General features: G+C 37.8%; 1 protein-coding gene and 1 pseudogene across 13 annotated transcripts in view; one reads left to right on the top strand and one right to left on the bottom strand.

Annotated features, from left to right (window-relative positions):
• SETD2 (SET domain containing 2, histone lysine methyltransferase) overlaps positions 1-23,991 on the top strand; it is a 152,063-nt gene that overhangs the window by 71,722 nt on the left and 56,350 nt on the right. For 3 of the 13 annotated variants that reach the window (XR_004058863.1, XR_004058856.1, XR_004058862.1), the window contains exons 10-13: positions 8,379-8,513; positions 10,334-10,453; positions 12,327-12,989; positions 15,612-15,779. Coding sequence is in view for 3 of the 13 variants with exons in the window: in XM_010374759.2 (XP_010373061.1) it covers positions 8,379-8,513; positions 10,334-10,453; positions 12,327-12,989 (918 nt within the window). In the remaining 10 variants the exon portion in view is untranslated. Of the gene's footprint in view, positions 1-8,378; positions 8,514-10,333; positions 10,454-12,326; positions 12,990-15,611; positions 15,895-17,384; positions 17,482-23,991 lie in introns of those variants that run through there. The other 10 variants (XR_004058854.1, XR_004058855.1, XR_004058857.1 and 7 more) reach the window with 5 other exon arrangements.
• On the bottom strand, positions 7,874-8,013 carry LOC115892270 (annotated as a pseudogene).

Genomic DNA, 23,991 nt, shown 5'->3' with positions numbered 1-23,991 from the left:
ACACCCAGCCTTCAGCCCTCTTTTTATTTAGCATGTATAGTGTAACTTTATGCCAAGCACTTTTCTAAGCACTTGATGTATTAGCTCACATCACATATAAGCTTATTGTGAGATGTATTCTCACAATAAGCTTATAAATTAGGTAATGATTTTTCCTTTGTTACAAATAAGAACACACTAAGGCACAGAGAGATTATAGTGTCACCCAACTAGGTGATGGAAATGAACTCCAATCCAGCATCTTGTCTCTGCTCTTAACCATTGTGTTAAACTACAGTCAGACTGTAGAGTACAGTCCCCTCCTACCTCTGAGGCAACTATGGCCATAACAATAAATGCTTCTGTGTTTTAGAACATATTGAATTGTTTCGTGTAACGTTTTAAAAGTTTCTAGAAATGGTAAAATATGTCTGGGCGTGGTGGCTCTTACTTATAATCCCAGCACTTTGGGAGGCCAAGGCAGGAGGATAGCTTGAGCCCAGGAGTGCGAGACCAACTTAGGCAATATAGGAAGACCTCATCTCTGTTAAGAAAAAAAGAAAGAAGAAGAAATGATATGGTATATATGTATTTGTGTGCATTTTTTTACTCTTATTTTTGAATTTGATCTGTATTCATATATGTAGATGAACATTTATTTCTAACTTTTGTAATTTTTTTTCTTTTTTTTCCCTCAACTTCTGCATGATGGTCATTTGAAATTTTTTCATCATACAGCAGTTTATTGACATATTTTCCTACTGATGGATACTTACATGTTTCCAATTTTTGCTCTTAATTTCTTTTTTTTTTTTTTTTTTTTTTTGAGACAGAGTCTCGCTCTGCCGCCCAGGCTAGAGTGCAGTGGCATGATCTTGGCTCACTGCAAGCTCCGCCTCCCAGGTTCACACCATCCTGCTGCCTCAGCCTCTCGAGTAGCTGGGACTACAGGCAACTGCCACCACGCCTGGCTAATTTTTTTGTAGTTTTTAGTAGAGACAGGGTTTCACCATGTTAGCCAGGATGGTCTCGATCTCCTGACCTCATGATCAGCCTGCCTCGGCCTCCCAAAGTGCTGGGATTACAGGTGTGAGCCACCGCGCCCGGCCTTTGCTCTTAATTTCAAAGTTAGTATCTTTGCACATGTCTCTTTTGCACATGTTTCTTTAAGATTTATCTATGGAAGTGTAGTCACTGGGTCATACCTAGTCTGTTAGCTTTCTTTACTTGACTACAGGACTACAGGACATTTTTCTTTAAACTCCATTAAATTGCTTTTGTTGTTAACTTGTTTCATATAATTGGTGGTTTACCAGAGCAACCACAAAATAGTTATTAAACATGTTGACCTAAACTAGTATCTCCATAAAAACTTTCCAGTTGGCTCATGCCTGTAATCCCAACACTTTGGGAGGCTGAGGCAGGAGGATCACAAGGTCAGGAGTTCAAGACCAGCCTGGCCAACATGGTGAAACCCTGTCTCTACTAAAAATACAAAAATTTGCTGGGCGTGGTGGTGGGTACCTGTAGTCCCAGCTACTCCGGAGGCTGAGGCAGGAGAATTGCTTGAACCTAGGAGGCAGAGGAGCAAAACTCCATCTAAAAAAAAAAAACTTTCCAATGGCTATTTCCTATTTTCAAAACTTATAGAATAAACACATTTTAAAATTATTGATGAGAAGTGACCTTATTTTAGATTAAGAGGTGGTATTATATCTGTATCATACCTACGTTAGGTGACTTTTTACCTTTCTGAGAAGATTTAAGGATAACTCCAAGGAACTAAGGACTAGATATTTCTGTCATTGGTTGATTGTTTGTATTCAGGTAATGGTGTGTCAATTTCAGGATAGGTCTTGGTGCCTACAGACTGAATTAGATGTAACTTGTATCCAGTCATTCCGTAGGCTACAGTCATTGGTTGCTCCAGATACTAATTTGAAGTTATTCTGGAACAATGATGTTTTATATGAAACTTTGCCCAGATAGACCCAGAATAACCCAGAATGAACCTAGGTTCCTAGAATGATGTGAAAGATCATTTGCCCTTGACTCTAATGCAGAGGTTAACTCTACTTTAATTTCACTTGGATTATCTCCTGCGGAAATTCCTTTTTTGCATGCCTAGGTTCTGAGTTTTGGTCAGTTACAGTTGAGCAGAATCACAGAAGCAGAATCACAGAATTCAACTGTTTGAACTCACAAGATTGAGCCTTGGGAATTTCTTTGGGTAAAGGATGCCATGGAAAGGACAAGGTAGCTAGCAGTTCAGAATGCAGTTTTACATGTATAAATTGTTGACAAGAAGATGTTAATAATGATTGCACTGTAATCCACATCCCTCATGTTACCCCTTGATTGCTAAACATTTTTTTATCCTTGTTCTTATGATTGCATCTGAATACAGCTTATCTCTTTAACGAAACTATAAGCTCTTCCAGGACAGGTGATTATCTTCTTTGGCTATGTCACACACTTGGTACTTACTTACTTGATGGAAGTATAATGAGTACCTGCTATGACCTGATGTTATTTGTAGTTTATGGTATGAACAGAAAATAGTCTGAAACTTCCCTTAGTCTCTATTGTTTGAGTTTTTGAAATAAATTAATAATGATTTATGTAATAAAGAGGGTGAAAAGCCACCTGAGAGGAAATACTTACTTTCAACTCATAACAAATGAATACTACTATCCAGAATATGCATAATGAGTGTAACCGGTATCCTATTAATAAGAAAAGAACAGCCAGCACAAAAGAAAAATAGACAACTTCCAGAAACACTTTACTAATTCAGATAGCCAATAAACATGGAAAGCTGTTCAACCTTATTAGTAATCTGGGAGTGCAAATTAAAATTACTCTCACCAGATTGATAAAAATTAAGTTCTATGATACATAAGAACAACAGGTCTCATACACTGTCGGTGGGGAGTGTAAATGGGGGACAACCACTTTTGAAAATACTTTAACATTATTTACTGAAGTTGAAAGAACATATACCATATGAGCCAGCAGTTCCTGGGTGTATAAGCAGAGAGACTAGCTATAATGTATATCAGAAGTCACAACAGCATTGCTTATAATATCAAAAAGTATAAATTACTCAAATATCTATTAACATAAGAATGAGCCAGGGGCAATAGCTCACGCCTGTAATCCCAGCACTTTGGGAGGCCGAGGCGGGCGGGTCACCTGAGGTCAGGAGTTTGAGACCAGCCTGGCCAACATGATGAAACCCCATCTCTACTAAAAGTATAAAAATTAACCATGTGTGGTGGTGGGTTCCTGTAATCCCAGCTACTCGGGAGGCTGAGGCAGGAGAATTGCTTGAACCCAGGAGACGGAGGTTGCAGTGAGCCGACATGATGCCACTGCACCCCAGCCTGGGCAACAGAGTGAGGCTCAGTCTCAAAAAAAAAAAAAAAAAAAAGATAAATTATAAAAGAAATAGTCATGAAAATAAACTGGCTGCATACAATAACATGGCTAACTCTTAAAATGTAAGTTTGAGTGAAAGAAGCATGACAAAATATTTTGTCCAGTATGATTTCATTTCCATAAAGATGAAAAATAGATACAATTTTATATACCTATGTAACAAACCTGTGTGTTCTTGCACATGTATCCCAGAACTTAAAGTAAAATTAAAGTAATAAGGGAGCAAGGACAAGAGTGAACCTTTCATTTCAAATAAAGTTAGCTTCCATCACTAAAAAAAAATAAAAAAAGAAATTTTAATATTTAGGAATTTGCATGTGGATAGTAAACCTGTCAAGAAAATTGAAGGCCTGTTTCTTAAAATGTTAGGATAAGTTATCTCTAAAGCACAGGAAGGGTTGCTGTTATAACTAGGAAGGGGTAGGTACATATGGCACTACGGGAATGTTGGCAGTATTCTGTTTTTTAAATTTACCTGGATGGTGGCTATATGGGTGTTGCTCACCTGTTTATTAAACCTGTTTACTAGTTGTTTATATGTTTTTCTGTATATATATATGTATACTGCATACTGTATGTTGTATTCCATCAAGAAGTATTTAAAATGCTACTTAGACCTCTTAGTGCCAAAAATATTCAAGTATTAAAAAATAGTATTTTGCAATGATTAGGTACTCCATAAATTTTCAAGTACTGTAGAATTGTGCATATATATGCACTATATAGAGTAAATATATATTTTCTCTATATAAATTAATTGTATTTAAACATATAAATATATTTAATATGTAATTTTTCAATTATCAATATTGTAAAGATACACCCTAATCATTCTTACATTTATGTTTACTTTTAGTTACTTACCTCATATTCTTGGATGATGTTGACCCATACATAAAATCTAGTACTTTTAGTAAATGTAATTTAATTGAAAGGAAGGGAGACAAACTCAGTCTTCCCACCTGTCTCTCCCAGGTACCCTAAAAGTTACTGCACAATTGATTGCTATGCTTGAGCACCCAAAATTAGGGGAGCTGTATTATCACCACTGGAATTGGCATGCATTTATGTGTATATGTGTTACAGTACAACCACTGAGTAATGTTCAAGGGTTATTCATCTTTATTTTGTTTGCAAAAATTAATTTATACTGTAGTTTCTGCATTTTTACTGTTTCTTTTTCTTTAGTTAGAACGTTATTTTCTTTATATCCCGGAAATGCCTTATATAATATCTATTCAATAAATATTATTGAATGAATGTAAGTAACATAATTTAGCTTTATCTCAGAGTTTTAAACAGTCATAACATACCTAATTTTAAAAAGAAAATACATCTTTTTTTTTTTTTCCTAAAGACAGAGTATTTTGCTCTGTTTCCCAGGCTGGAGTGCTATGGCATGATCTTAGCTCATTGCAACATCTGCCTCCCAAGTTCAAGTGATTCTCTTGTGTCAGCCATCTAAGTAGCTGGGATTACAGGTGTGCATCACCACACCTGGCTAATTTTTATTTTATTTTACTTTATTTATTTATGATGACAAGTCTTGCTCTGTTGCCCAGGCTAGAGTGCAGTGGCATGATCTTGGCTTACTGCAACCTCTGCCTCCCGCGTTCAAGTGGTTCTCCTGCCACAGCCCCCCGAGTAGCTGTGATTATAGGCACCTGCCATCATGCCCGGCTAATTTTTGTATTTTTAGTAGAGACTGGGTTTCACCATGTTGGCCAGGCTGGTCTTGAACTCCTGACCTCAGGTGATCCACCCACCTCGGCCTCCCAAAGTGCTGGGATTACAGGCGTGAGCCACCGTGCCTGGCCTAATTTTTGTATTTTTAGTAGAGATGGGGTTTTACCATGTTTGCCATGCTGGTCCCGAACTCCTGTCCTCAGATGATCTGCCTGCCCTGGCCTCCCAAATGCTGGGATTACAGGTGTGAGCCACTGTGCCTGGCTAAAAATACCTCGTTTTTTAGTCCTGTTTTATTTACATCTCAAAACTCTGTCAAAAGCAGTGTTGTGACTGTTACAGTTGAGGGGGGAAAGTAGAATTTTAAAGCCCTTGAACTCTTCTAATACCATAGAATTTGGGATACAGGAAGGCTTACTTTTAGGATATGCAAGGAAAAGATATCTTTAATGAAATTGTCTTTCTTGGATTAAGACAACTTTAAATTGGTTTTTCTGTTCATGTATTTACTCAGAAACTTAAATGGTATTGGAAATGAAAAAGAATGAGCCTTAAATGTACATTTTAGAAAGAAAAATGGTTTTGAGTTTCTACAACCTCTCTCAGGCAGCACTATATATTTTCTCATTTATTCTTATTCTTTACCAGAATGTGAATGTTCAGGTACAATATGAAATAAAAATGTTCAGTGCCTTGCCTGAAATTACGTTGAGGTATAAATAGCTAGTTAAGTAAAAGAAAAAGTAATAGAAAATTTTCTTAAGATTCTTTCCTTTTAGTTTTGCTCTTCTCTGAATCATTTCATTGTAGACTTTTATCATTTCCTGCTAAGTTTTAATGCTATCTGTATGTCTTCTCCTTAGTCTTTAGCTTGTCTAAATTTTATTGTTATTGCCGCACAAATTATTGTCAAATTCCACTTTGGGCTGGGCACAGTGGCTCACGCCTATAATCCTAGCACTTTGGGAAGCTGAGGCATGCAGATCACAAGGTCAGGAGATCGAGACCATCCTGGCTAACACGGTGAAACCCTGTTTCTACTAAAAATACAAAAAATTAGCCGGATGTGGTGGCACGTACCTGCAGGAGAATCATTTGAATCTGGGAGGTGGAGGTTGCAGTGAGCTGAGATTGCGCCAAAAAAAAAATCCACTTTGATCATATTATTCCATTGTTCAGGATTCTGTTCAGGTTTTATCAAATTCAAGTTATTTTATGTTACATTGAGATCTTCTAATCTAACACTGGTCTTTTATTTTTTTGTTTGTTTGTTTGTTTTTGAGAAGGAGCCTCACTCTGTCACCCAGGCTAGAGTACAGTGGCACAATCTCGGTTCACTGCAACCTCAAGCTATTCTCCTGCCTCAGCCTCCTGGGTAGCTGGTACTACAGGCTCCCGCCACGCTGCCCAGCTAATTTTTGTATTTTTATTAGGAACGGGGTTTCACCATGTTGGCCAAGCTGGTCTTGAACTCCTGACCTCAGGTGATCCACCTGCCTCAGCCTTTCAAAGTTCTAGGATTGCAGACATGAGCTACTGCATCTGGCCCAGTCTTTTATTTGGTATGGTTTTTCTCAGTCCCTCGCCATGCCTTACCTGTTTGAGCTTTGTTGACCTATGCACTGTTATGATTTCTTATTTTCCTTTGTTCACGCTTTCCTCACTACTTTGCTTACCTTTTCCTCTTGTCTTTATCTTACCTATTTCTAATCTTATTTTAGTGACTCATTCTAATTACTCCCTTACGTAGGCCTCTTAGGTCTACATAACATTTGCAGTTAATGCTTCCTTGTTTGGTTTCATATGAATTAATTTAATCTCCCCCATAATAAATTCTTTGAAGGCATCTTTATATCCTGTAACTGCCTTAATGCAGGACTGGAAATAACCTTTGGTAGGTTGATTCCCACCCCCCATTATTTACATTTAATATTTAAAACACTCAAAGAATATATATGTTACAAAGCATAATTATAAAATCCTTGTTAGTGCTTCTCTGCTTCCTTCTCCCTACCTGGAGGTTACCACTGTTGTACATTGTGGGTCTTACTTCTTTGCCTTTTTTTTTGAGACAGGATTTCAGTGTGTCACCCAGGCTGGAGTGCAGTGGCAAAATTATAACTCACTGTAACCTCAATCTCCCAGGCTCATGTGATCCTTCTGCCCCAGCCTCCTGAATAGCTGAGACTATATGCACATGCTACCACACCTGGCTAATTTTTTTTAATTTTTAGTAGAGATGAAGTCTGGCTGTGTTGCCTAGGCTGGTCTTAAACTCCTGAGCTCAAGTGATCCTCCTGCCTCAGCCTTTCAAAGTGCTGGGATTACAAGTGTGAGCCATAATGCCTGGTCATCCTTGCCTGTTTAAAAGCAGTTTTTCACATATGTATCCCTAAAAAGTTCAGCTTTGAGGTACATAAAAATGGATTCATATAGCATGTAATTCTTTGGAACTTGCTTTTTCTTAATGACATATTTTTAAGATTGATGGATGTTGTTGCATTTGGCTTTACTTGATTCCTTTCACTGTGGTATTATATTTCATTGCGTGAACATGGCCGGTTATCAAACTTGTACAGATAATTGGGTTGTTGGCAATTTTTTGCTAGTATAAGTGTTGCTTCAATGAACATTCTTAGGAATCTTCAGGTACACATGTGCAGAATTTCTCTACAGTTTGTTCTGATAAGTAGAATTTCTGTGCATGGGGATACAACTATTTTATTTTTCAGGCTAATGCTTTATTTTTTTCTGAAGCACTCTGCCCCATCAGCTGGGTCATTCATATGCTGTCATCATAAAAAGGTCATTATATATTATAATGTATAACTTATATAAGTTTGAGGGAGATATATCTCACACAGCAGTGTGAAAACCCAGTCATCATATTTATGAACCATAAAGGATCTCTGAAGTCCTTTTAGTTTAATATAATTTGTTTATGGGGTCTCCCATAAGGGCAGGTTTTTCTGTTTTGGCTCATTGCAGATCTCCACCTAGAATTATGCTTGACTCATAATAAGTTCTTGATATGTATTTGATGAGTGAATGAAATGCATTTCAAATGTATTATACCACTTTATACTTTCATCAACAGTAGACTTAATATTATCAGCTTTCTTAATTTTTTCCCTCAGTCTAATACATGGTTTCCCAGTTTGGTCTTAATTTGTGTTTTCCTGATAATTGATAAGGTTGAGCAACTTTTTGGGTTTTTTTTTTTTTGTTGTTGTTGTTGTTTTATAAAAAGGTATTTTTATTTGCTGTGGTAGGTGGATGGAGAGCTAGAAGCTCTGATGGAAAATGGTGAGGGTCTCTCTGATAAAAACCAGGTGCTCAGCTTATGCCGGCTAATGGTTAGAATTGAAACTTTGGAGCAGAAACTTACCTGTCTGGAACTCATACAGGTGAACACTTTAATGTTTATTTTTTATTTCTGGTTTTGGGGTGGGAATGAATGAATGAAGATGAATGAAGAAGGAATAATTCTGATGAGAGTCAGTCTTATTTATTTATTTATTTGTTTGTTTGTTTGTTTAGATGGAGTCTTGTTATGTCATCCATGCTGGAGTACAGTGGTGCAGTCTCAGTTCACTGCAACCTCTGTCTCCTGGGTGCAAGCAATTCTCCTGCCCCAGCGTCCTGAGTAGATGGGATTACAGGCGCCAGCCACCACTCCCAGCTAATTTTTGTATTTTCTTATTAGAGATGGGATTTCACTGTGTTGGCCAGGCTGGTGTCGAAATCCTGACCTCAGATGATCCACCCGTCTCAGCTTCCCAAAATGCTGGGATTACAGGCGTGAGCCACCTTGGCCGGCCAATCTTATTTTTTAAATGGATGTGTGAGTTTGGCCGGCCAATCTTATTTTTTAAATGATTGTGTGAGTTGTATATGACTTTCAAAGCTTGTACCATATTATTTAAAATGACTAAAGGGTTCAGTATCATTTTATCTATTAGTACAAGGATCCCCAATCCCCGGGCCATGGGCTGGTTCGGAACCGGGCCACACAGTAGGAGTTGAGTGAGCATTACTGCCTGAGCTCCACCTGTTGTCAGATTAGCAGTGGCATTCGATTCTCATAGGAGCATGAACCCTGTTGTCAGCTGCACATGCGAGAGATCTAGGTTGTACACTCCTTATGAGAATCTAATGCCTGATGATTTGAGGTGGAACAGTTTCATCCTGAATCCATCCCCCACCCAGTTCATTGAAAAATTATCTTCCGTGAAACTGGTTCCTGGTTCCAAAAAGGTTGGGGACCATGGCATTAGTAGACCTGGTTTGCTTTCTGTCTATATTCAAAGAATGTGGTGGCGTTTTTTTTTCTTTTAAATGTAATAATTCATCACACTTGTCATAGCCTTTTACCCTCCAATTATTAGCATACCAAAGCCATTTGTACTACATGATCTCAAAGCGTGAAATATTAACAGTACTCTTTTTTACACCAGTTTATTAGGTATGCCACAAGATGTTAGATAACACAAAATGATTTTTTTTTTTTTTTTTAGGGTCTTGCTTTGTTGCCCAGGCTGGAATGCAGTTGCGCAATCATAGCTCACTGCAGCCTTGGAACTCCTGGGCTCAAGTGATCCTCCTGCCTCAGTTGCCTGGTAGCTAGGACTACAGGCACACACCGCCACATCCAGCTAATTTTTATTTTTATATTTTTGTAGAGATAAGGGTCTTGCTATTTTGCCCAGGCTGGTCTTGAACTCCTGGCTTCAACCAGTCCCTCCCTCTTCCACCTTCCAAATTGCTGGGATTATAGTCATAAGCCACGGTTTAAAAAAACCATGATGATTAAAAAACAAAACAGGAAAAAGAGGTCTTTTCAACAATCATCTGAAAGGGAGAGAAGAAAGAATTATTTAATGATTAATTTTTTTGGTTTTATTTTTATTTAAAAAGGTACATGCAATTTTTTCTTAGTTCAGAATTTTCATTATAAAGGACTTATTAATATTTATGTAATTTTCTACATTAGTAAAATCCCACTTGACTGGCTGTATTTTGTGTATCAGAGAAGATTATAATCTGTTTAAAGCATTTGTTGTAGAGTTTCATTTAGGCTAATGAAAACAGAGTTTCTAGGTTGTTTTTGTGAATGTAAGTGAACTCTATAGTGTGTAATATATACGTGAACTCTCCTCGGGCTCTTTGTAATATTCTGGTATTGCCTCCCAATACTCTGCATCCTGTCTCCCTTCCCCCATGAAAGAACACACACTCACAGTCCTGCCTGAAGTCCTTTCTGGAACGTCATGGGCTGTCTTTGTTGTGGATCTGGATGGCAGAGCTAGGTGACGGCCGGGAAAGTAACCAGAAGCTTCAGGAAGAGGTCAGTTCACATTTAGCTTGCTTGTTTCTTAAAACCACTATATTGATTGCCTAGGTTGTGGGTATGTGATAATATCAGTAATTATGAATTTAGCACTGTATCACTGCTATTAAATTATCAAATAATTTTTTCATCTCAGTATCATTCCTGTAACTATCTAACCGTATATTCACCTTGTTAGTAGTATGTCCCTTGGTTTTCCTATAATATCTTTTTAAGGTTGGTACTACATAACAGGGAACTACAAGAGCAAGATATAATCACAACAACAACATAGTTAAGTGAAAGATCCAGTTTGTTGTTAAAACCAGAGTTTTAAAAAGATGAGAAGTTATGTAAAATTTGAACTGTGGGGCCTAAGGAATTGGTAAAGATCTGAATTCTGCATAACAAGAGTATAAACATTTGAGGAAAAAATAAGCGTTTTAAAAGATCTAAGTAAAGGTTCGTTGACAGCATTGTTAGTGGAGTAATGATGTCTTTACCTTTCTATGAAATTAATAATATTTTCTAACTTTCTAATTTGTAATATAATCCCAAAGTCTTTTATTTAATAAAAGACTTTTAAAAACAAACAAAAAGGAATGGGCAGATAAGTACTTGTTCTTGCCTCCGTCCTTCTCCCAGGAGATTTGACTTGAGGAAATTGAGGAAGCCTTGGGGTTTCTGTGGAATTACATTGAAGAATACTTCAGAAAAAATTCTTGGATTTCAGAATGGGTGAGGTTGTCTAAGAATGAGGAGAGCGTCTCTCTTTGCTAGATAGCTATTTATCAAAAGCTAAAGAGATGTCTGCATTTTTGTGTGTATGACAGACATCATTTAAATATGTTATTACATAGCTCCCAAGTCTATATCGCAGGCATTTGGTGAACTTTTTAAGAAAAAATACCCAGGACTGGTCCAGTAGTGTATATGTTTAAAAAGCTACCCAGGTTTAAGAACTACTGGTAGAGGATATTGATCAGTCCTATTTGATGTTGTGATGTTGCTCCACATTTTATTCTTGCTGATCAGTCTTATTAAAAGTTTTTCTTTCTTAAAGAAAGCAATATTATGATTTTTAAGTATGCTTGTGTTTACAGAGATGTAGGTCTTAATAAAGCAGTAGCAAAACTGCACTACTCTTGCAGAAATAATCTGAGTCCCATCTAGAGATTGAAAAAGTCAAATGTAGGCCGGGTGCTGTGGCTCACGCCTGTAATCCCAGCACTTTGGGAAGCTGAGGCGGGCAGATCACCTAAGGTCAGGAGTTCAAGACCAGCCTGACCAACATAGAGAAACACCGTCTCTACTAAAAAAAAAAAAAAAGCAAAAAAAATTAGCTGTGCATGTTGGTGCATCCCTGTAATCCCAGCTCCTCAGGAGGCTGAGACAGGAGAATCGCTTGAACCAGGGAGCCAGAGGTTGCAGTGAGTCAGGATCACATCATTATACTCCAGCCTGGGCAACAAGAGCGAAACTCTGTCTCAAAAAACAAAACAAAACAAAACAAAACAAAACAAAAAACAAAAGCAAAGTCAACTGTAGCCAGGTGCAGTGGCTCATGCTGATAATCCCAGCATTTTGGGAGGCTGAGGTGGGTGGATCACTTGAGGTCAGGAGTTTGAGACCAGCCTGGCCAACATGGTGAAACCCCGTCTCTACTAAAAATACAAAAGATTAGCCAGGTGTAGCGGCAAGCGCCTGTACTTCCAGCTACTTGGTAGGCTGAGACAGGAGAATTGCTTGAACCCAGGAGGCAGAGGTTGCAGTGAGCCAAGATCATGCCATTGCATTCGAGCCTGGGCGACAGAGTGAGACTCTGTCTCCAAAAAAAAAAAAAAAAAGTCAGCTGTACAAAGTGATGTAATTTTTTTTTATGTTTAATCAGATAATAAAGACTTTGGAACACTTGCCCATTCCTACTAAAAATATGTTGGAGGAAAGCAAAGTACTTCCAATTATTCAACGCTGGTCTCAGACTAAGACTGCTGTCCCTCCGTTGAGTGAAGGAGATGGGTATTCTAGTGAGAATACATCGCGTGCTCACACACCACTCAACACACCTGATCCTTCCACCAAGCTGAGCACAGACGCTGACACAGACACTCCCAAGAAACTAATGTTTCGCAGACTGAAAATTGTAAGTGAAAATAGCATGGACAGTGCAATCTCTGATGCAACCAGTGAGCTAGAAGGCAAGGATGGCAAAGAGGATCTTGATCAATTAGAAAATGTTCCTGTAGAGGAAGAGGAAGAGTTGCAGTCACAACAGCTACTCCCACAACAGCTGCCTGAATGCAAACTTGAGAGTGAAACCAACATAGAGGCTAGTAAGCTACCTACGTCTGAACCAGAAGCTGACACTGAAATAGAGCCCAAAGAGAGCAATGGCACAAAACTAGAAGAACCTATTAATGAAGAAACACCATCCCAAGATGAAGAGGAGGGTGTGTCTGATGTGGAGAGTGAAAGGAGCCAAGAACAGCCAGATAAAACAGTGGATATAAGTGATTTGGCCACCAAACTCCTGGACAGTTGGAAAGACCTAAAGGTAAGGAAGCATCTTTTGTTCATTTCAACTTGAATTACTCAGGTTTAGAGTTCTACAAAACTAAGCAAAATTAACTACTTTTTTAGCCATGCATATTTCTGAAAAATGGAATACTGTCTCTCTTACTGTGTAAGTGTCTCAAATATCCTCTAAACCGTGGCAAGAGTCATATTAGCCAAACTAATATACAAATGTCTTCTTTTCTCTCACTTAGAAAAGTGTATCACAATAGTGAGTTCAGTCATTTAAGTGCTCTTCACATTAAAAACAAAAATCATTTGAGTAGCAAACTTAGGATTCTATTTGTAATGAGAAAAAATTAGTGTTTAAATTTATTGGAAATCAATTGTATTAATGGAAAATTAAAAATAAATTGGAAAACTAAGGTAACTTAGCAGCTTATTAAAAATGATTGAATGTAAATTTGTATTTTAGAAAAACAACTTTATGGAACTAGTTGGTATTCACTTTTATTATTGTTTCTGAAATGGGCCTGCTTTTAAATGCCTATTTCTTTAGACAAAAGAGGAAAAATAGATCTGGAACTCTTATGTCTATTATACACATAATCTCTTGTTGAAGAGTGTAGCAAGATGTGTGCAGGGTTTGCTTTGCAGAAAACCCAGACTGAGTCTTGGATAAACACTAGAATGAATAACAGGATAAACTTAGGAGAGGTATGGTACATTTCATTTGTAAGTGATCTGGACTTGGGATCCATGTCTTGAGGACCCTATGGGAACAGGTTACTTACTAGCTTCTATTTTTCTGTTCCTCCTTTCTTCTGCCAGAGATGAAGCAACCAAATAAACCAACAATCCTGACTTATTTGCAGCAAGATGAACACCTGAATCCTCCCTGCCCCTAATTATGATGACAAAGCTCGCTCCATTAAATCCTGTTTTGACCCAATGAAACTGGCCTTAAACACTGAGCAAAATGAGTAGTTGGTGGTTGTGTACTGTGCTTCCTCATTTGCTGTGTTGAGACCCTTCTTTAAGTATGTTGTGGTTTCAGCTCTTGTTTACCCATTTGAGCTCTTACTCATGTTACTTTCATCACTTACAATTCAGTATAAACTCAGCCTTATTATGTCTTAGGAAATTTTCTAAATATAAAAGGAAGGGTTCATTGTAAATCTACTTATGAAGTCAGTATGTGAACTGCAGGAATCAGAATTGCAGTTAATTGAAAGAAGTGTTGGGATAGTCACTTGATGGATTTTATTTAAGGCCTGCTTTGTGACAGCACAGGAGTCCCTAAAAGGAGTCCCTCTCGTGTTTGGGGGCTCCTAGTTGGAGCCTGTAAAGAAGCTCAATTAAGAAGGTGGAGATGACAAGTACACAGATGGACACAAAAAAGGTCTTCACAGCTGTAGTTTTATGGAAGGAGAATAAGTAGGGTTATAGACCAGTAGTTTACTTTTGCTGGAGAAGTCTCTGGTTGACATTATTTTTTAAAACTGCTAAGATGTAATCATTGTAAAACTGTCTTAAAATCTGGAAAAAGTAAATATTCTTGTTTCTCTGTATGATAGTTGGTTTCTGTAATTGTAATGGTATGAATTACTCTCTAGGATATACTTAACCCAATTAGATGTAACCGTGGTAATTTAAACTCACATTCTGGACACACATTTGAGTCCTACAAAATTATTTCTTCCCCTTTTTCTTATCTTCCCCACTGCTATCTGAAACATCAAAGCAATTTTAAAATACTATGTAGCTTGATGATCCTCTTGATTTGAGGTTTAAAACTTTATTTGTACTTAAAATATATACTTCTTATCCTTCATACTTTGGATTTTTCCTGATTCTTAGTGTCAAGGGAGCCATTAAGTAAAATTCTCCTCTCTTCCTCAAACTTTAGTTTGCTCTGGAATCATTACCCATCTAGAATTGTATTACTGAGAAATGTTTTTACTTGACTGTGAACTGTGATGTTTTGTTACACATTGGTGCTGGGGTTCTTAATTCATCCATCATTCTAATTAACATTTACTATGGCTCTGATTTCAGAACTCTGATTATGGTGGTTCTTAGAAAAACCAGACAAAATAGATAGCATTTAACCAGAAGTCTGAAATCAGGAATCCATAATTTGAACATGTTTTAGAGAAACACATTGACTTGATGTGATTACTATATATCTATACGATCCCGGCATTGAAAGAGTTAACTACTTCTGTCTGACTTCCACCTATGTGTTCGAGTAGACATTGGCTGAAAAGAAAATATCTTATTCAACCTACCTTTATTAGGCACCTATTGTCAAACACTGTGTTAGTTGCTGATCTTTAATTCCAAGATCATACTAAAAAGCATTGGTGTAAGATTGTGGTTATGTGGTTATGGCCATTTCAAGTCCCCCCGACCAACTGGGGGCCACCATAACATTGGCGGACATGTGTTTCGCTTGGCTTTTCTACACACTGGATGGAGTGAAGAACAGAAAGGGATTGCTTCAGATTCCTTAATCTTGGTTTTGCTGTGATGGCAGACTACAGGAATCATCAGTAAATGAAAGAGGGTGGGAGGGAAGGGAATGAAGCTTCATGAATTACTCTTTGTCCTCCCAGATCTGATGATGATCCCCCTTGTAACTTGAACCATTTCCATCTAGCTTCTCAGGGCAGCAAGGAGCTTGTTAACATCACCAGCTGACCATGTGTCTCCTTTTCTCAACTCCATTTCCAACTTCGTGCTGAAGAAAAACGAGAACCTAGCGTGCATTCTGTGAAGAAACAGGAAGATGGTTGGGAAGTTGGATGATGCATGAAAAATATAATAGGTGAAAAGAGGACAGAGGTGGTTAACTCACTGGCGCCGGCGTTATTTTGGTGCGTCCATTGCCGACAATGGATGTCGTTCCGGGAAAATCCCTACTCCTGGCGAGAAAGGATTAAGTGAGCTATTTTTTCTATACCTATATACACAGGACCACTGCCTTGACTCCACAAGGCTTACACATTTTGACTCTTGAAGTAGACCTCAACCAGAAGCATCACCTAGCACATTGCCACTTGAGAGCATGTATTTGTTTTCATGTGAAAACTTACTAGGCTACATTTTCAGCAGGGATATGTGCATATATTTCTGTTTGCAAAAGAAATTGTTGCATATCACCCCTCATGCTGAAAATATACCCTAGACTTCATAGGGCAAAACAGCTGGTTACCAGTGGTGACTAAGTGTAACTTGACTGGAATGTCTTCATTCATTTGGATCATAAGAAGAGGAGGTAAGATTCCTGTGAACTTGGCAATTTCAGTTGCCATTAAACACCAAGAGATTGTAATGGTTAGTGATTCCAGAGCCTCTCTTATAAACACTTAGATGATAGGATGTGCATCTCTCCTTAAAATGAAGTCTGGGTATTTCCATTTGCATCTGGATTTAGATGATTTAGGGACAAAATTACCTCCATGTGATAAGCTGAACTCTTTCTAATGACTACTCTTATTCTTCTCTTATTTCATCTTTATCTCAAGACATTATCTTTACTTTAGCAAATCAAGTATTTCCCTAGAAAGTTACATATTAAAACTCTCTATGAAAAGTTAAAACATAGAGTTGCCTAGACTGAGAAGTTTTGAGTCACTGCTTGGATTTTCACTCCATCACTAATATTTTATGTGAAATCTGCTGTGCAACATTTGAAAATGAAATTATGTGTCCTGGATTTCTGTGATAACTTTTGAATTCTTACTAGAGTAAGGTTATTCTGTATCCATAAGAATTAATATTACTTATCCTTTAACAAAATTACAATTGCCCCTAAAGAATGCTGTTTTAGCTACATCTACATTAAAATTTTTAAATAAGTGTCTTGTTTGGTAAAAGGCAAAAATGTATTAGTGGTCCTTTTTTTTTTTTTTTTTTTTTTGGAGACGGAGTCTGGCTCTGTCGCCCAGGCTGGAGTGCTGTGGCCGGATCTCAGCTCACTGCAAGCTCCGCCTCCCGGGTTTACGCCATTCTCCTGCCTCAGCCTCCCGAGTAGCTGGGACTACAGGCGCCCGCCACCTCACCCGGCTAGTTTTTTGTATTTTTTAGTAGAGACGGGGTTTCACCATATTAACCAGGATGGTCTCGATCTCCTGACCTCGTGATCCGCCCGTCTCGGCCTCCCAAAGTGCTGGGATTACAGGCTTGAGCCACCGCGCCCGGCCTAGTGGTCCATTTTTTAAACAAATACTTTCATCTAAATCAAGGGTTGGCCAAATCTGCCCCACTGTCTGTTTTTGTAAATAAAATTTTCTTTGAAACACAGCCATGTTCATTCGTTTATGTATTATCATCTATGGCTGCTTTTGTACTACAGTGGTAAGTTGAGTAGTTGTGACAGAGACTGGATGGCCCACAAACCCTAAAATATTTACTATCTTGTCCTTTACAGAAAAAGTTTGCCAACACCTGATCTAAAAGATAAAGTGCAGAATCTGGCTGCTCTAAACATTCTGGTTTTGAATGAAGTCATTTTCACTTTACTCTTTTGGGTGAGCTCTTAATTCTGTTTCCCTAAAGACATAATGATCATGTTTCTATTGCTGCCCATGAAATTAGTTTTTTAAAAAAAGTCTTGACGCTGTTTAGGAAGTGATTTGGATGTACAACTATCTTGAGAGGTGGGAGGGTGTATACGTTATAGAATTTCCAAGCTAGAAGTGATCATTAAGGAATATTGTTATTCCCTTAGGACTGTAACCAAGTCAGTCAGAAACTTGAGACTGTTTTAGCATAGATGTAGGTAGTATAAGTCTTACAGTAACCATAATGAAAACATATATTTTCCTTCTTAATATTTTAAACTTTTAATTATGATATAATTTCAGGCTTAATGAAAAACTGCAAGAATAATATTTTGTACATATTCTAGTGACAAGTCTAGAGAAAATTCATTGAAAAATTCCTCTAAACTTTTCACTGAGATTCCCCAGTGTTAACATTTTACCATAATTTTTTTTTTATTGTTTTCTCTTTCTGAACTTTAAAAAAGTAAGTTACAGCAGAGGCGGTCAGATTGTTTGAGCCCAGGAATTCAAGACCAGGCTGGGCAACATAGCAAAACCCAATCTCTACAAAAACTAAAAAATTAACCAGGCATGGTGGCACGTGCCTGTAGTGCCACTTGGGAGGCTGAGGTGGGAGGATTGCTTGAGCCCAGGAGGTTGAGGCTGCAGTGATCCATGATGGTGCCACTGCACTCCAGCCTGGATGACAGAGTGAGACTTTATCGAAAAAAAAAGTAAAAGAAAACAACAACAACTAAGTTATAGATATGATGCCCCTGGATATTGTGTATTTCTTAAAACCAAGGATATTCTTCTGTGTAACTTTAGTGTACTTATCAAAATCAGCAAATTACAGTGATAAAATACTATGATCTAATCAACAGACCTCTTTCAGATTTTGCCAGTTGTTCACATATCACATAATGGCCTTTATAGCTAAATAAATAAATAAATAAATAAATAAATAAATAAATAAATAAATGGCTGAGAATCTAATATGGGAGCAAGCATTACATTGAGTTGTATGTCTCCTTAGTTCTCTTTACTCTGAAATAGTTCTTCAGTCGGCCTTTATTTTTTATAAAGTTCACATTTTAAAGTACTTTTGAATTTTTGTAGAATATCCCTCAGTTGGGTTTGTCTGAAACTTTTCTTTGTTTGGATTCAGGTATACATTTTTTTTTGTCAGGAATATTACAGTAGTGTTCTTCACATGGTACTGAATTGTCCCATTACTAGCATTGTCAACTTTGATCACTCGATTAAGCCGTAGTCTGCCAGACTTCTCCAGGGCAAAGTTACGATCTTTCCCTTTATAATTAAAAAGCATCAGATATGAGCAACTTTGGAAATATGTAAATATCCTATTTTTCATAAAATGTATCCGTTAGATTTAGCATCCAGTGATTTGCTTGAATTACTTACTACTATGGTGGTTGCCAAATGGTGATTTTCTAATTCGTTTTTTCTTTTTACTTTGTTTCTTGGACATTCTTTTGTAAGCAAGTTTACTTATTCTCCTATTTGTTCATTCATTGATTTATACTATTTTACTCATAGATTCTTATTTTAACCAATAGATTATGATCCATTAACTTCATTATTTACTCGATGCCTTCATTGTCCCATATTTGGCCAGTAGAAGCCCTTTCATGTTGACTTTTGTGTCATTCTGACATATCTCCATTATTTTCTTTTACCTTTTTGCTACAATATGCTGTTCCAGGCTCATCTTGTACTATCCCTTCTCTAGCCCTAGAATTGGTCATTTCATCAAGAAGCTCTTGTTCCTCGTGTTGGGAAATGTTTTTGAAACCAATATCTGGATTCTAGATGAAGTTGTCGATACTGGGACATTGTTTCTAGGACCCGTCAGCAGATTGTATAAAATATGCCTGTGTGTGTGTGTATCAATTAACATGTATGTACACACAATGTACTTCACCACTCTATCATTTGTTTCCATCTGTTAATCTGACACCATACCCTCCTTTGAATCTTTTTGAGATTCATTCTGTAATTCTCATTGTTCATTTTTCTTTTGCCTATCCCTTAAAAAGTTATATTTCTTGGGGCACCTGAGATTTATTTTGTTCTCCATGTTAAATAGGGCACAGCAGGCGGGGCGTAGTGGCTCACACTTGTAATCCCAGCACTTTGGGAGGCCGAGGCAGGTGGATCTCCTGAGGTCAACAGTTCAAGACCAGCCTGGCCAACATGGTGAAACCCCGTCTCTACAGAAATACAAAAATTAGCTGGTCATGATGGCAGTGCCTGTAATCCCAGCTACTCGGGAGGCTGAGGAGGGGGAATTGCTTGAACTCCGGAGGTAGGGGTTACAGTGAGCTGAGATCGCACCATTGCACTCCAGCCAGGGTGACACAGTGAGATTCTGTCTCTAAAAAATAAATAAGGCACAACATCTCTTCTTTGCCACTTTTAATTCAGTCTCCTGCCATTTCTTACGCTTTTACAACATTTATCCTTCTTGCTGTCATTCTTTTCCCCTTTCATGTTATCCTTCATTATGCTACAGTATTTTAAAAACACAGATGTGATTAACAGGAACCTCTAGTAACATCTCAGAGACTCCATTACTCCAAGAACAAAGCCTTTAGTGTATGATAGAGAAAGTAATTCCATGTCTGTCTCAACTTCTTGCCTAGCAGGCAGTTTCTCTTTACATACTCAGTGCATGAGGCACATCAGTCTTCTCATACATATTCACCTCTTCATGTCCATGAACATACTGTTCTCCTTGCTTGGAATACCTTTTTTTTTTTTTTCTGAATGAGTTGCAGTTCATGCTTTGTCCTTTTCTGTACTTCTCTACAACTGTAATAATCTTAACTGATTACTGAAATGTCTTGTGTAGATGCTTGTTTCCTCTCACTAAACCATGGAATTGCTTTCTTTAAAGGCATGGACAATTTTTTAATCTTTGTAGTAAGAGTTACTTTTATTATGGCATCTTGGGAATAATGGTTATTATGAATTACTTCTTACTAATAGTGAGTGACTACTATGTGCCCCCTATAATCTGTGCTACATTCAGTAGCTAGAGCGATCTTTTGGAAGTACAAATCCCTTAATCTGTTTCCTATTTAAAATTTTTAAGTGGCTTACCATTACACTGTTAAAATTAAGTTCATTTTTCTTAACTTGGCTCGCATGCCTGGCATGGTGTGCTCTGCATTTATTTCTGCGGTCTCCTCTCAAGCCATTCTAGTCAGGCAGTAGACCTCTGCTGCTAATATTCACACACATACACTCATTCCTGAAAACTCTTTTGTTTTGGATGTCTCTTCTCATTTAAATTTCTTTTTTTTTTTTTTTTTTTTTGAGACGGAGTCTTGCTCTGTTTCCCGGGCTAGAGTGCAGTGGCCGGATCTCAGCTCACTGCAAGCTCCGCCTCGCAGGTTCACGCCATTCTCCTGCCTCAGCCTCCGGAGTAGCTGGGACTACAGGCCCCGCCACCTCGCCCGGCTAGTTTTTTTGTATTTTTAGTAGAGACGGGGTTTCACCGTGTTAGTCAGGATGGTCTCGATCTCCTGACCTCGTGATCCACCCGTCTCGGCCTCCCAAAGTGCTGGGATTACAGGCTTGAGCCACCGCGCCCGGCCCTCATTTAAATTTCTTCCTTTTCCCCCCCGAAAGTCTTTCCTGTTTCTCCAAGATAGAGTGTTTGTTTTGCCCTTTGTATAGGCTCTCACAACATCTTTTCCAGTCAAAGGCAGATAACATTTTATAGTGGTACTTTGAATGAAGGAAGAGACTGCTTATGTCTTGGTCACTTGAGTCTTCCCAGTGTCCTGTGAAGAGCTTGGTAATGTAGTTTCACATTTCATAAATATGTGAATGAAAATATGAAGAAAGTCAATCTTTTTCTGTGGTACCTTCATACTTTCATACTGCTTCTCAAATCCTTGGAACGTATTTTTTATTTGATAGATGGTCAGAAAATATTTTCATGAGCACATTGTAATCTTTTCAACCCTGTGAAGTTAAGTGATGGGGTTTTTATCAGCTGATTTAAAATGGAATCAGGCCCATGAGGTTGTAACTTAGCTTTTAAGTGATAGCTGACAATTGACTCATGTCTTCTGATTTAAATGCTGTATTCTTCTTCCACTCCCTTTTCTGGTCCAAAAAATAACTGTTTCTCTGTCTAGGCAGAGAAATAGTTCATGCAATTGTATATCTTTGGCAAATACTTTTTAGATTATTCTTAATCTGCTTCTGATTTAGAAACTATAATACTGAATTCATTCTAACATCATAAAAACCATTTTAGTGTTTTGTTCAAGTATCTTTTTTCCTTTAATACTGCAGAGAATTTTTTTTTTTTTTTTTTTTTTAAGAGATGGAGTCTTGCTCTGTCGCCCAGGCTGGAGTGCAGTGGCGCAATCTTGGCTCATTGCAAGGTCCACCTCCTGGGTTCACGCCATTCTCCTGCCTCAGCCTCCCGAATAGCTGGGACTACAGGCACCCACCACCATGCCCAGCTAATTTTTGTATTTTTAGTAAAGATGGGGTTTCACCGTGTTAGCCAGGATGGTCTCGATCTCCTGACCTCGTGATCCGCCCGCCTCAGCCTCCCAAAGTGCTGGGATTACAGGCGTGAGCCACCACGCCCAGCCTACTGCAGAGATTTTTAATCTGTGATACATAATTGAACTTCAGGAGATTTTTAGAACCTCTAAAATTACATATGAGACTATAGCATTTCTGGGGTGAGGGTCTATAAATATGAGCAGTTTCTCTAACAGGCATATATATATGTGTGGGTTGAGAAAGGAATGAACTGTAGTTCAAAAAGTGTTTTCTAGATGATTTGGATATCAGGAGGGCTCCTACTCTTAGCTTGGTAGTGAAGGATGGGTAAGGCTAGAAAAGAGGGTGGTTGGGGGACCAAATTTAAAAAGAGGCCGTGAACTGGGAGGACATTTTAGGTATGGCGCTTACTGAAGAACAACATTTAGAAGTTGCCTTGTGAGTAGCTATGCTCTTCACCAAGAATACACCCATAATGCACAAGAGTCTTTGGTACTATGCCTAGGACTTTTTCAGAGGCATTTTATCTTTTTTTTCTTCTTTTTTAGTTTTAAAAACAGGCCATTTCTGCACATGAGGCAAAATATGAAAGACATACGGTAAAATGTTTCCTCCCTACCCTTGGCTTCCATCTGATTTCCTGGAGGCAATCAAACAGTTTCTTGTGTAGCTTTCCAGAGATAATTTATGCATATTATGCATATATTTTACTTTTTAAAATAAAATTGGCAGCATTATTCAGCTCCTTTTTAATAATGTGAAGATTACTTGATATCAGTTTATAAATAATTTATTTTTCAGAACTACATATTATTTTACTGTATAGATATGCCATAATTAATCATTCTGCTATTATAGCCATTTAGGTTGATTGCTTGCTTTGCCTTAGCACAAGTAATTTTTACCGAAGTCATTTCATACATTGACATGTAGGAATATGCATGTTGGCTAAATTACTAAAAATTAGTATTGTTGAGCTATAGTCTGTGTTACTTGTAATTTTGGTAAGTATGGCCAAATTGCTTTTCATAGTTATTATATCAATTCAACTCTCATTGGCAGTGTATATGCGTAAGAATGAGAATTTCACTACCCCTGGGCAGCACAAGTACTGTCAAGTTTTATCTTGGTCAGACTAATAGGCAAAAATGGAATATTGCAGTTTTGATTTAATTTTTCTGTTACGTATTAGGTATTGAACATCTTTGTGTTTGTATTTCCTACTTTAAGAACTTTGTTCATATTCTTCATTCATTTTTCTTAGTGGCTAAAAACTGAACAGATCTTGTTACCTTTCATTTCTGGGAGCCCTGCTATTAAAAGTTAGAGTGTTTCTTCAGGGGTTTAAAAGAATAAACAAAATTATTTCATTCCCCTTTTTCTCTTTCCCTCTCACTCTTTGTTCCTCTTTCCTACCCATGTATGTGATTTTATGAAACCCTCCAGACATGTATATAGTATCTTCTATGTTTTCTTTCCAGTTTTTCCAATCAAATCTCTTTGACCTACTTGAACTCCCCCTCTACTCAGGTGCATACTTGCTAGGTCATAATCCTTCTGTTTTCCCTTTGGCCCTCTTAGCCTTATCACTCAGTAATATTTCATATTTCTTTAATTCTGGAAAATTTATCTGCTTAATTTTGTAAAATATTTTCTTCTTTCCTAGAATGCCTTTTACCTGAAGTTGGCATCTGAACTTCTGGGCTCCATAGCTTTGCTTTTCTATTTTCTTTTTATCCATTCCTGCTGGGTTTTGTCTGTTCTTTTAGCTATGAAAGTGACAGTTTACTCACAGTATTTGTTTTGTTTTTGTTTTTGTTTTTTTTGTTTTGTTTTGTTTTTGAGATGGAATGTCAGTCTGTTACCCAGGCTAGAGTGCAGTGGTGCTATCTTAGCTTACTGGAACCTCAAACTCCTGGGCTCAAGAGCTCCTCCTGC

This window comes from Rhinopithecus roxellana, chromosome 1 (genome assembly GCF_007565055.1).
Source record: "Rhinopithecus roxellana isolate Shanxi Qingling chromosome 1, ASM756505v1, whole genome shotgun sequence".
In the NCBI taxonomy this organism is placed as follows: domain Eukaryota; kingdom Metazoa; phylum Chordata; class Mammalia; order Primates; family Cercopithecidae; genus Rhinopithecus; species Rhinopithecus roxellana.
Note: the sequence above shows the minus strand (reverse complement) of the source record. Positions and strands in the feature narration are given on the sequence as shown.